The sequence below is a fragment of the Delphinus delphis genome, chromosome 6 (assembly GCF_949987515.2).
Source record: "Delphinus delphis chromosome 6, mDelDel1.2, whole genome shotgun sequence".
Lineage (NCBI taxonomy): Eukaryota > Metazoa > Chordata > Mammalia > Artiodactyla > Delphinidae > Delphinus > Delphinus delphis.
The window spans coordinates 6,102,294-6,115,846 of record NC_082688.1 but is presented as its reverse complement, the minus strand read 5'-3'; the positions used below and the strand labels follow the sequence as shown (position 1 = coordinate 6,115,846).

Sequence of the window (13,553 nt, the reverse complement as noted above, 5' to 3'; positions counted from 1 at the left end):
AAAGGCGAGAGAGGGAGACCAGATGCTGGGTTAAAATGCAGATTCCCAGGCCTGATGCCACCTCCTTCAGATTCACCACGTCTGGAAGGGGGCTGGGCATCCAGGTCATCCACCAGCCCTAGCAGCTGACTCAGGAAGGCGTGTTCCTGGGGCTACCGGCAGCTGAGCAAAATGATCTGTCAAATACTTTTCTTATTCAAAAGCAAAGCATTTAGTTGTAGAAAACAGTCTATATAAGACACAGAGGAGATTCTCAAGTTAGGTAGTGATAATGGCTGCAGAACCTAGTGAATATACTAAAACTACTGAATTATATACTTTAAAATGGTAAATTTATATTATGTGAATTACATCCCTTTTTTTTTTTTTCCCCCCCGCTGAGTGGCTTGACCAGGGATTGAACCCGGGGCCACGGCAGTGAAAGCACTGAGTCCTAACCATAGGACCACCAAGGAAGTCCCATCCCAATTTTTTAAAACACAAGGAAAAATACAGATGAGAGAAGAAAATAAAATGACCTATAATCCCACATATACTGGTAGCAATTGCTGTAACACCCTGGAGGTGTACCCTTCGGACTGCTTTCTACATAGGTGTATGGAGCTAATTCGATTATTCTGTGCGCACTGGTTTATGACCTGCTCCTTGCCGGGCTCTCCCTCCCCCTCCACCCCCTCCACCAGGGATCCATTCCGTCCCTTCCTCTCTCTCATCCCCCCAACCCCCATCTAATCAGTTGCCACTCAAACTCCCTGGCTGTTCACTGGCCTCTGGGCTTTGACTCTGTCCCCTCCAATCCACAGCAGCCAGAAGGGGCCTCTGAAAGTGGGAATCTGGTCGTGAAACCCTGGCTTGAAGCCTGGCTGCACATTTTTCTTCACCTTAAAACACCAAATTCTTGTGGCAGAAAGACCCAGAACCAGTGCTCTCAGAACGACCCCGGGCATCAGAGAGTGGATCTGAGCGCTTAGTCTGGGGTGGCACGGGATAAGGTATTTGGATGTTGGCAGGGACCCTTTGGGCTGAAATCCAGGTCAGGAAAGAGGGTAAGGCTGGCCCCAAGGCCCAGCACCTTCCCACATGCTCTCCCCACGTCATGGGGGCCCGGAACACTCTGCCCAGCCTTGCCCGACCAGCTCCTATATATCTATACGCTCCCTTAGTGACCTTATCCCGTCGCAGGGCTTTAAATTCCATCTCTGCCAGGATGACTCACCAGCTGATCCCTGCAGCCTGGACCTGTCCACAAACTCCAGGCGCCTGTGTCACCTGCCTCTTCGGCATCTCCACTTGGATGTCTAATAAGCCTCCCATACCTCACACGTCCAGAACCGGACTCCTGCTCTTTCCATCTGCAAACCTGGCCACTCCCCACAGTAGCAAATGGAAACCATTCTCCCAGTGGCTCAGGTCAAAATCCTTGGCCTTGATTCCCTTCTTTCTTTGTCTCACACCCTTACCCAATCCATTCAGGTATCCTGCCGTCTCTGCCTTCAAAATATAATCGAGTCTAACCAGTTCTCTCTACATCCTCGCTGCCACGCTGGACCCGGCCACCACCGCCCCAGCTGATGATGCTGTGACCTCCCAAGGGTCCCTGTTTCCACCCCACCTGCCTGGAGTCAGTGTGCAGCAGCCCAGGGATCCGGCTAAGTACCAACAGATCCCTGAGTCTGACCTCATCTCCCATCTCTGCCTCACTCTCTAAGCCCCACCTTGCTGCGCCCCTGCCAGGCCACACACAGGCCACCAGGCTCTACTGCAGGGCATCCCCCTCCTTCAGGTCCTTGTTCAAATAGCACCTCTTCATTGAGGGCTCCCTGCCAGTAAACATCTCACAGCTCCCACCCCAGCACTTGCCATCCGCCTTCCCTGCCTTATTGTTATATTTCACCTCTGACATTATATATTTTACTCATGAATTTTGTTTATGTTTATATCACTGTGCCCTCATTAACTGTACACTCCACAACAGCAGGAGTTTTGTCTCTATCCTGCAGGCCCGGCACATAGTAGGTGCTCAGTAAATACTTGCTGAATGACAGAGGAATCTGTGAAGCCCGCAGGAAGCTCCCTGCCCCCACAGGAGTTTCTGTGTATGGTTCACATCTTTTCGTGGAGTTTGTCACCAGTGTGATTTGGGGACCCATGTGGGGCAGACAGGGGAGGGGGAGGTCCCTGAGCTCCCTGAGGAAATGGACCACGTTGGTCACGGTGGTGTCCCCAGTGCTCAGCACAGTGCCTGGCATGTAGACGGTGGGCAAGAAATACAGGAGGAGCACGTGGCTTTAGGGCTTTAATTGCTACTGCTGTCACTGCCGTCCCAACTAGGCCTTGGTCCCCTTGCTGGCTCCCCCTCCTCCCAGGCAGGATGCTCAGGCTGGGCTGGCCAGCGCTAAACCCCTCACCGCGGGTCCCTCCCTACTGTCCATTCCTAGCCAGTCCTCATGGTTGGGACATCCTGTTCCCAAGTTTAAACCGGGTCCCTCCAACTGTGGGCCCAGCTCTTGGGGTCCGTACCCTCCTCACTTCCTTGACAGAATGAGCTCTAGCAGGCCAGCAAGAGTACCCCTCTCTGAAGGCTTCCTGGGGCCAGGGCCTCGACCAGGCAAGGCCTTCAGGAGAAAGGCTGGAATGGGGCGTGTCTGGAGGAGGAGGCATCTGGGGTTGAGAGGCAGGGTTTCTGTCTCCCCCGTTCCTTCGGGCTTCCCGGATCCCCTGAGGTCTGAACACTGTGCCAAAGTGGGGACAAAAAGACACCCTGCCCACCACCTCATCCCTGCGGCCCTGAGGAGGGCGGCCTCTTCCTGCCATGCTCTGTCCACCCCCAGGCCCCCAGCACCGGTGTCCTTCCGCCCTCAGCCCTTCACTCATTTACAGAGGTTTGCTGAGTGGCCACTGCAGAGTCAGGTGCCTTCTAGGTGCTGGAAATAAAACTACAAATAAGAAAGAATCCCTGCCCTCGGGAGGCTCATACTCTAGCTGAGGAGACAGCAAAACACAGTGAAAAAAATCTGCTAATGAAATCTGTGATATTGTTTGTTCCTCTTTCTCTAGTTCCTTTAGGTGTAAGGTTAGATTGTTTATTTGAGATTTTTCTTGTTTCTTGAGGTAGGCTTGTATAGCTATAAACTTCCCTCTTAGAACTGCTTTTGCTGCATCCCATGGGTTTTGGATGTAGTGTTTTCACTGTCATTTGTCTCTAGGTATTTTTTGATTTCCTCTTTGATTTCTTCAGTGATCTCTTGGTTATTTAGTAGTGTTTTGTTTAGCCTCCATGTGTTTGTGTTTTTTACGGTTTTTTCCCTGCAATTCATTTCTAATCTCATAGCGCTGTGGTCTGAAAAGATGCTTGATATGATTTCAATTTTCTTAAATTTACTGAGGCTTGATTTGTGACCCAAGATGTGATCTATCCTGGAGAATGTTCAGTGCGCACTTGAGAAGAAAGTGTAATCTGCTGTTTTTGGATGGAATGTCCTGTAAATATCAATTAAATCTATCTGGTCTCTTGTGTCACTTAATGCTTCTGTTTCCTTATTTGTTTTCACTTTGGATGATCTGTCCATTGGCGTAAGTGAGGTGTTAAAGTCCCCCATTATTATTGTGTTACTGTCGATTTCCTCTTTTATAGCTGTTAGCAGTTGCCTTATGTATTGAGGTGCTCCTATGTTGGGTGTATATATATTTATAATTGTTATATCTTCTTCTTGGATTGATCCCTTGATCATTATGTAGTGTCCTTCCTTGTCTCTTGTAACATTCTTTATTTTAAAGTCTATTTTATCTGATATGAGTATTGCTACTCCAGCTTCCTTTTGATTTCCATTTGCATGGAATACCTTTTTCCATCCCCTCACTTTCAGTCTGTATGTGTCCCTAGGTCTGAAGTGGGTGGAAACCATAATTCAAAAAGACACATGCACCCCAGTGTTCATTGCAGCACTATTTACAGTAGCCAGGTCATGGAAGCAACTTAAATGCCCATCGACAGATGAATGGATAAAGAAGTTGTGGTACATATATACAATGGAATATTACTCAGCCATAAAAAGGAACGAAATTGGGTCATTTGTTGAGACGTGGTTGGATCTAGAGACTGTCATACAGAGTGAAGTAAGTCAGAAAGAGAAAAACAAATATCGTTTATTAACGCATGTATGTGGAACCTAGAAAAATGGTACAGATGAACCGGTTTGCAGGGCACAAGTTGAGACACAGATGTAGAGAACAAACGTATGGACACCAAGGGGGGAAAGCCGCAGGGGGGTGGGGATGGTGCTGTGATGAATTGGGCGATTGGGATTGACATGTATACACTGATGTGTATAAAATGGATGACTAATAAGAACCTGCTGTATAAAGAAATAAATTAAATTAAATTAAAAAAAAAGAGATCTGTGATAGTTGTTAAAGAGAAAACACATAAAGCTGGGGAAGGGGACAGAAGAGGTCCCAACATGTTCACATTGTAGATGGGGTGGCCCTGGAAGCCCACGTAGACTCTCTCCCTCACCATAAACTTACCCCACCCCCCACCCCTTGCCTCTGTCCATCCAGGTGGAGCCCTGGCCACTGGTCTGGGCCACAGCTCCTGACCAGAGCGCCCCTCCACACTGAGGCCAGAGAAGCAGAGAAAGCGTATCTGACCCTGTTACCTCCTTGCTTAAATCGCAGAGGCCCAGCTCCTTGGGGCGAGCGCAGGCCTGTCCCCACTGGTCCTTGCCCTTCTCTCTGGCCTCACATCATACCCCGGACTGTGCGTGGAGTCCCGTGCACGGAGAGGAGCTCTCCCTGGCGTTCAGGCCTCCTTCCCTCCTCCAGGTTTTCTGGGCCTTGAACACGTTCCCAACCACCCTCCCTCCCTCCCCCGGGCTTGGAGGTCACCTTCCCCAGGCCGCGGTAGGTGCCCCCCCCACCCGCCACCACATGTGACATCCTGCAGAGACGTGTCCTCCCCTCCCGCCCCCGCCCCGTCAGGGCTGGGACCGCGCCTGGCCTGCTCCCAGGCTTCCCCAGCGCCCAACAAATCAGTGTCGAATGAATGAATTTCGCCAAGCTGAGCCTTAGCCTCATTCACGTCAGATCTTCCGGGCCCTCCCCCGCCCGGCTCCGCCCTACGGGGGGGCCGGATCGCCGCGAGGGAGGTGGCGGGGGTGACCTCGCCCTCCCGCCCGGGGACCGATGAGGCCGGGGGCGCCCCTCTGCGAGCTTGGCTTGGCGCTCGCGGGGTCGTCGTTCCGCGGGCGCAGGCCCGGCCGGGCGGGTGCGGGGCGGGAGGTGGCGCCGGGCGCTGAGTGGCGGCTCCGGGTCCACCCCTGGCGCGCCGGTGCGGGCGGGAGGCGGGAGGCGGGGAGCGCAGGGGCGGCGGCGAGAGGGAGCGCAGCAGCGAGCATGTGCCGCGGAGCTCAGTAACCAGGGACGACCGCGGCAACACCGCGGCCGCGTCGGCGCCCAGCCCAGCGCAGCTCCGCGCCGCGGCGCCCGGAGAGGGCGGCGGCCGGACGGCCCGGGCCTGCCAAGCGGCTGCCCCGCGCCCCGGGCACCGCGCCGCGAGCCGCAAACAAAGGCGCGGCCCCGGCCCGCCGGCCCCCCGCGCACCCCGCCCCGGCCCAGCCACTCCCGCTGGGCGCCCCGACGGGGTCCGGCCCGGGGCGCGGGGGCCGCGGCCGCCGAGGATGGGGAAATCCAACAGCAAGTTGAAGCCTGAAGTCGTGGAGGAGCTGACCAGGAAAACCTACTGTGAGTGCGCGCGCCGGGACCCCCGCCCTGCGCTGCCGGGCGCTGCCTCCGCCCCCTCGCGCCCCTCCCCCCACGCGCGGTCACCACCCCCACCCCCCGCCCAGCGTCCGCTCCGGGCCTGCTCTCCGCTCCCCACGACGCCGCCACCGTGCCTTGGCCATCCCCTGCCCTGCACCCGCCCCGGGCCCCTCGGGAGCTCCCGGCCGCGCCCCCAGCCCCACACCTGGCCCTATTGTTCTAGGACACCCCCCAACCACGCGCTCCCGGGACGTGTGCCGCCTGTCCGCGAGCGCGGGGCCACCCCCGGGCTCGGAGGGAAGCCCCCAGCCCCCCCGCGGCCCCACCCAGCAGAACTGTCCAAAAGGACAGGGGTGTGCAAGGGCGAGGGGCGGAGAGGGGGCGCCTGCTTGCGAGGTGGCTCCGGCTGCGCGGAGCCGACTGGCACGAGCGCAGCGGGGCGGGTGATTCATGCATCACGGTGCCGCCGCTACTGCCGCTGCCGCTGCCGCCGCCGCTACTGCTGCTGCTGCTGCGAGGTTGGCCTGTCGCCCCCTCCCTGGCCCTGATCGTGTGTGGTGCGGTGGTGAGACTTGTCAGAGAGCTCATGGCAGCGGCAGCGGTGAAGGGTCCTGGGCATCCTCTTGGCTGCAGGGTTTATAGGCTGAATTCTCCTCTGGCCCAGATTGCACCTTCCCAGCTTCTATCTGTATCTGCCAGGCTGGGAAATGGGTTTCTACAGCCCTGGGTGATCTGGTCCATCTCATCTTTTAACCGTCTGGGGCACCCCTGAGAGGAGGGTCTGTCAATTTCAGATTTCTCTAGATCTGTCCCAGTGTGTCTCTCTCCACGTGCCCAACTTCGCAACTCTCCGGTCGCCTCACCTCTCCAGTTTCTCTGTACCAGACTTCTCCCTTACCTGCAAGCCTCTTGGAGATGTCCCAGCGTGCCAAGGGTTAATGGCACTGGGTCCTGACCACACGGTCTTTCTTTTAGGGTCTTTCTTTTGGGGGATCGGAGGAGGACTGCTGAGTGGTCTGGAAGGGCTTCTGCCTGGGGATCTGACTTGGAACGGGGCAGGGGCTCTGGGCTTGGGTTGGGATTCTGAGCCCGTACCTGGGCGGCTGCGTGGGTCCAGTCGCTCTGTGCCCTCCCTAGACGGAGGCAGATTGACCGCCACCTCCACGCGTTGATGGAGGCTTGGGAGGCAGCTTGTGATGGTGCATTGCACAACCTCTGCTCGCCCCTCCCCCCACTCCATTGGTCTTCTGGGCACGTTTGCAGGTCTGTCCAAGCCCACACTTCAGCTCCATGCCCCTCACCCCCATGTGCTTGGATTGAAGGGGTCTTTCCTGAGTGGGTGCTAGGCCACTGGGAGGTACTGGCCCCTCTCCAGTGGAATTCTGCAGCAAGGCGCTCACATCCCAGTAGCTGCTCCTTGAAGGGCTGAGGCTCTGAGGACCAGGGACTCCGTCCTTGCTGCTCTTACCTTCTTTCCAAGGTGGGTAGGTGGCCCTTCCCAGTTTGGCTGCTGTCTTGTGAGATTTGCTGGGCCTTCCTTCAGGCTCTGTCCAGCTGCGGCCTGTAGCTGTCAGCAGGCAGGCTGCACACGGGGCTTCCCAGGCCCCTGGGCTTGGGGAGGCAGAGGGTCCAGTGGGTTTCAAAGGAGGAGTGAGCTTGGGCTGCGCCAGGGTGTCTCCATCACCTGCGAGCTGAGTGGAGCCAGGTTTCCTGCTTCTGGAGCACATCGCGCACCAAGCTCCTTGCCTCCCTAACGCGTTCAATCCTCACCGTAGTTCCGGGACCCAAGATCCCAGGGCCCGTCAGCAGGCAGTGTCAGGACTCGAACTCAGGCCTGTCTGGCCCCCAAGTTAATCCCCTTGAGAGACCTCAGAGCTCACGCTGAGAAATCTGGAGGGGCTTTTTTTCTGTGTGTCCCTTTCTGATTTCTAAGCCCGTGATGGCGGCCTCTGGGTTGGGAAGGCACCTGGGGCGGTCATTTTGTCCATCGCCCTCTCTCTGGACAGATCTGTCAACTTTGGGAGAAGATGAGTCAACAAGGCCTTGTTAGGAATCAGGCCCATGGTGCTGGGCTGGGCCGGGCTATTTTAAAAGGCCTTTGGAGAGCTGGAACAGTTTCGATGAGGGAGAGAGTGAGCCGGGTACTTTTCCTCTAGGGCTCTTATTGGGTTTGGGCTGAGGGAGGTCGTGGTGGGCTCGTGGGACTTCTGTCTATCTCCCTTGCTGATGTCGGCTCCCTCAGGGCAGGCCCTTCCCTGTCGGGTTGCATTGGCACTTAGTAGGGCCACAGGTATCTGTTGAATGAAAAGTCTCCCGGCAGGAACAGCAGGAAAAGCCTCCAGCCTGTTCTAAGGCCCCAGATGGGCCTCCTTTGGCCGGGGCGTGAAGCCGTCTGCTCTTTGTTCAAGGGGTTCTGTGTGTTATGCGGGGTCAAGAGAGGAGCGCTTAGGAAGGACTCTCAAATGTCAGAATCTCCTGGAGGGTCCGTCAAACACCAAGGTGCCTGGGTCTGGTCGCCCTCCCAGATTTCCGATTCTTAGAGCCTGGGCCGGGCCCAGGAATTTGTACCCTTAACGAGTGTTTGTCATGCAGACCTTGGTTCTGAGGAGTCCCAGTTGAAGACCCGCAACTGGTTCTAGGAGTCCTGGCATGTGTAAGCATCACCTGGTGTCCTAGGCCACCTCGGCATCCCACAGCCAGCCACAACGCCGAGGGGGGCCCAGAGGGGAGCCCCAGATGTTCATGCCCAAGTCAGTGCTGGCTGCCATCCTTGGTGGTGAGTCTCCTGCTCTCTGGAAAAGACTGTCTTGGTGATCTGTGTGTGTGAGGACGCAGGAGGAGTTCTGAGAGCTCCAACCGTGTGGCCCTCCCTCGGCACATCTGGAGTCAGCCTAGCTAAACCTCTCTGTCATTCAGCTTTAACACTGCAGAGCAGATTTTTTTCCCTCCGCTGCGGAAGAGATTTTGTAAGTCATCAGCGCCCCGTAACCCAATCCTCACCCTCCCCGGCACAGTTCACATCCAGGGGCAGCAGGAGGTTTGCGAGAGACGGAGGCCCCACCCAGCCGGGACTCATCAAACAGTGCTCGGTGTGGCCAGCAGCCCGGTTTCTGTGAGGTCTGGCCCACTTTTGTGCAGTTTGTTGGTAAGGATATTGTCATCCCTGTGTCCCCAGGCTGCGGGACAGGCCAGTCCTTCACCTAACTGAGCCTCAGTTTTCTCATCTGCAAAATGGGTGTGCTCATGGTCCCTGACTCCAAGGGCATGTAAGGAGGCAACAAGATGATTCACATACAGCAGAGCATAAGGCGTATGGTAAGAGGTCCCTGATGCGTGACACACACTTGTCAAGGATGCGAGGGTGCATGTTAGTGATCGTTACTAACACGTTGTTTTGACTACACCATTGGGCTTCATCCTGAACCGGTCGTAAATACATCTTGTGAGCAAAGTTCATCTCTCCATGAAGGAACCTCCCTACGGCCCTGGTCTTCGTGCCTGGCACTCAGGAGGCGTGGAAAGATGGGACTTTGGGTTTGCCCGAACCTTAGCAGGTTCTTGTTTTACCTGCTGCAGTGTCTCCCCCACCCCCATCCCACTTGTTAATTTTGAGGCTGCCCTGACCTGCCCTTCACTGAGTGCTCACTCTGTCCTGGGCACAGAGATGGAGATGTGAACGAGAAAGATGTAATTCCTGCCCTCGGGTGGAAACTAGCCAGGTCGTCCGGAAAACCGAGCTTGTGGGGCTCAAGCCGTCTGTCGTGGTCTGAGCTGCATCCGTTTAAAGACTTCTGGGCCAAGCCAGCCAGCCTCCTGGGGAAGGCAGAACCCTCCACCCTCTCTCCCCCTTATTCTCTCCCTGTGGTGCTCGCGGCTCTCCCCACACCTCCTTCCAAAACTCAGAGGAGGTCCCCTCCTCCCTCTGCTCTTGTTGCCAATCTTGGGTCTCTTCGGCCTTTCCCCTGATGCCAGAATGGTGGGAGGGGCATCTGGATGCGGGGGTGGTCAGGGTAAGCCAGCAGCTGAAGTGTCTGCAGCCCAGAGCAGAGAAGGGGACCCCCAGGAGTCTGGTGGGGAGATGCTGGATGTCACCAGCCTCTCTGGCTTTGGGAAGGGCCGCATGAGGGTCCCTTCCTGTAGAATAAGGAATACTCTTTGATTGGTGCTTCTCCCACCCAACTCTGCTCGACCAGGGAGGGCAAGACATTGCCTTGGGGGGAGGCAGTATCTGGCACCCATCTTAAGATAACTGAGCGAGTTGGGGCGTGGAGGGCCCCACAGCCGAGAAAGGGATAAGTCACCCAGAACAGGGAAGGCCCTGAGGGAGGGAGGCGGCTTCTGCGATCCCTCTGCCTCCTGTGTGCATGCGGGTAAGACCAAGGAGGCCGCTCCCCGACTCCACTGAAGGCTAAACAGCAGCAGCAGGAGGAATCGAGGTTAGACTCTTACAGCCGGGCTGGGCAAGAAATATCAAGCCTGTTGTAAACTCAGTAACCTGGAGAATGGGCTGGGTCCTCACTCGGGCTCTGTGACCTTGGGCAAGTTGCTTACCCTCTCTGAGCACCAGTTTGCTCATCTGCAGTACCTGCTTGACTCTGTGGATCTAAAGGGGCGAGGGCTTGGAGGTCCGAGCGTGAGCCAGAAGGGGAGGGGGCGCCGTTTAGCCACAGAGTCTCAGGGAGGGAAGTCGACCCCGGGGACCAGATGCGCCGGGGTTCCGGCCCTTTCCTTGGGCAAGCCCCGTCTCACGGAGCTTCACTTTCCTCCTCTGGAAAACAGGCATCAGGGGGGCCCCAGAGGTGGGAGGAATCTGCGCACTTGAAGGGTTCAGCATGGTGCCTGGTTCTGGGGGGACCCTTTAAACCTCTCCTGGTGGCAACTGATCCTCAGAGGCAAGTCCTCTGTCCTCCAGCACAGGACGGGCCCACTGGCTTACAGCCACCCCTTGCCGAGAGAAGCAGAGGTCAGAGAGGGGCAGGGACTCCCCCGGGGCCCAGAGCCCAGGCCTCCCCCAAACACCTCTTCCGGCTCTTTCTGCACCCCCCAGCTCCATCCACCCCCATCCCCACCCTAGAGAGTTCTGGCGTGTCATATCTCACAGTGTCAGGTGAGAGCCCTTCCTCCTGGCCGCGGCCTTGGGATTGGGCCCAGATTCCTCTGCTCCCAAGGCCAGGCCTGAGCCCCTCTGGGGCAGATGCAGCCGGCCAGTGCACTGGGCTCACGCCATCCCTCACCAAGGGCCCCAAAGGCCGTAGGAAGGGTTTTGGACATTTTCCCAGATGGGCGGGGCCGGGGGTGGCCGTCTATGGATGGAGGTGGTGGAGACGTTAGATTTGGGTTTGGATATCCTTTTAGCATGTAGTCCCTAGTATGGAGGGGGTTGGAATCAAGGCCGGGTGATCATGGTGATAAATTGGGGGTATCACTGGGGGTGACGTCAAGGACAGATCCTACATATATTTAGGAGGAAGACTGAATAGGACTTGGTACATAGGTTTCATTACCTTGTAAATTCGGGATTATATGCTTTCTAACTTCTCAAAATCTGACAACTCTGAATGTTTGCCCATGATTTTTTAACAGTACCTCATATGAATGTAACCTATTTTATTTAATCCCTGGCCATTGGACATTTAGGTTTTTTTTTTTCTCTCTAATATAAACAGTGCTTGAGAATCATCTCTGTACTAAATCTCGGCATGAACATCTTTGTAGTAAATCTTTGCACGTGTCTCTTCTTGAAGATAAATTTCCCCAGATGAAGTTGTCGTATTAAAGGCTGGGAACATGTTAAAAGGCTTTTGATTGAAAAATTGTTCAATTGCTCTCCACAAAGTACGTTCCCATTTATATTTTCAGCAAAAGGGGATGGGAGAGTGCCTGTTTCCCCGCATCCTTGCCAGCACTGAGTGTTATTGTTTTTCTTAATAATTGCCAACTTGATGAGGAAGAAAAGAGTAGCTCACTGTTTCAATATTCATTTCTTTGATTAGTATAAAATAAAATCCTGGAATCTTTGAGCTAGAGGAGACTTTGGGGTCATGTAGTCCAAAGTCCTTGTTTTACTAATGGACCAGTCGAGTGCCAGAGAGGTGAAATATCTCTCGCAGGGTCACATGGCAAATACCTGGGGCAGGTTGACTCCTGTCGGGTGCCTCCCATGGTGCCGTGATGGGTTGCCTGCTGGGGTGGAGATGAAGATGTCTTGCTTTCTTCATTGAAGCTGGTGGGGTTCATCTTGTCCTAAATCTCTCTTGCTCTCCAGTAAGGAAAAGAAAAACCAGTATAAATTAAAAAGAGGTTCCTCCTTACTGTCATCATGAGACGAAACACTTTGCACAAGTGGTCTGTCTACCACGGCAGAGATCGTCATAAATTAACACGCCAGGTTTCCAGGTAATGTGAAATTGGGGTCAGGTTCCCGGCCGGGGTGGGACAGCAGAGTGGTGAGGGCTTGCCGGCCATGTGACCCTGGGGAGCCCCTCACCCTGCTGAGCTCTGGGTGCCAGGTGTGTGCCGTTGGCAGGCACAGGGACCGACACCTAGTAAGTGCTCAGTAAATGTCCTCGCAGGAATGGGGCTGCTTGGCCGTCAGAGGCAGGGGACGGTTCGCGGCCACCCCCCTGGGAGGTAACAGCGTGAGCTGTCACAGGCCCTCGGCTGGATTGGGAGTGAATGGTAAATTCACACGGCTTCTGTGTTTGGCCTGGCTGGTAGCTGGATCGTTCTGGGAGCTGGGGAGGGCGGGCCGGCTCCAGAGTGCTGGGTTTTAGGATCCTGCGTGGACGCGGGCCTGGAGGACTGGAGACACACCTGCTTGGGGTTCTGTCCCAGAAGCACTGCAGCCTGGACAGTGACTTTCGAATCACTAGCCCCCCCCCGGGCCTCGGTTTCCCGCTCTGTGCAATATTCAGATTGCCAGATGGTGAGACTTCCGTGGGGCAGCTCCTCCGGGGCCCCAGGGACGGAACGTGCTCGGGCTCCGGTGTCTGATGACGTGGACTCTCTGGCTGGCTCAGCCACGGGCAAGTCTTTTATCTGCTGATGCCTCAGTTTTCTCATCTGTGAGTTGGAGAGTATAATGCCCTCATAACACAGGGCTGTTGCGTGCGGGGTTAGAAACAGCAAAGACACTGAGTTTGGTGGCTTGGGTGCTCCCCGTAGCTCATCAGTGGTCATGGAGACCCCGTAACCGGCAACGAGTAAGGATCAGAGGCTGTCGCCTCGGCCGGAGTCTGGCATTAAGCATGCCAGCCCAGCTCAGCGTTGATGTGTTCGTCACCCACTCCTCCCAGGAGCCGTGCATGGTCCCCACTTTACAGGTGGGGAAACTGAGTCTCAGAGGGGACCGGCGCTGGCCCAGGGCCACACATCTGGTGAGTGGTGCAGGGGAAATTGACCCTGGGCTGTGATGAGGGGCCCTGTGCAGTTGGGGGGCGTCAAGAAGCTTCGGTGCAGGGGTGCGGGTGAGCATGAGTGAGTGTGGGTGTGCAGCCCTGGCTCACGTGGGCATGCTCCGAGTGTGAGTGACGGGGTCGTGGCATGTGTCAGGAGTGAGTGAGCGGCACGTTGGTGTGTGTGACGGCAGGTCTGAGCAGGTTGTAATGTAGGTGTGCAAGGGGGGTGGGGGCACTCAGGTGGGAGGCACAGACAGGCTGGGCCCTGGATCAGAAGCTGATTGCTCAGCTGCCTGCCCTGGGGCCAGGTGACGTGGCTGCCACGTCTCTCCCCTTCTGCCCTGGCCTCGATGGTCTCTGGGAGCCCCTCTGCCCTCGAGCAGTGGGGAAATGTCA

The 13,553-nt window shown here is 56.0% G+C and overlaps 2 protein-coding genes across 2 annotated transcripts in view; both read left to right on the top strand.

Moving 5' to 3' along the window:
* The window catches only part of GPR107 (G protein-coupled receptor 107), a 99,844-nt gene extending 98,073 nt beyond the window's left edge, over positions 1-1,771 (top strand). The window contains exon 19 of the mRNA XM_060013972.1: positions 1,474-1,771. Coding sequence (XP_059869955.1) covers positions 1,474-1,514 — 41 coding nt within the window. The 3' untranslated portion in view covers positions 1,515-1,771. The remainder of the gene's footprint in view (positions 1-1,473) is intronic.
* Positions 1,772-5,329: 3,558 nt separating this feature from the next.
* NCS1 (neuronal calcium sensor 1) overlaps positions 5,330-13,553 on the top strand; it is a 60,980-nt gene continuing 52,756 nt past the window's right edge. Inside the window, exon 1 of the mRNA XM_060013971.1 lies at positions 5,330-5,742. Coding sequence (XP_059869954.1) covers positions 5,679-5,742 — 64 coding nt within the window. The 5' untranslated portion in view covers positions 5,330-5,678. The remainder of the gene's footprint in view (positions 5,743-13,553) is intronic.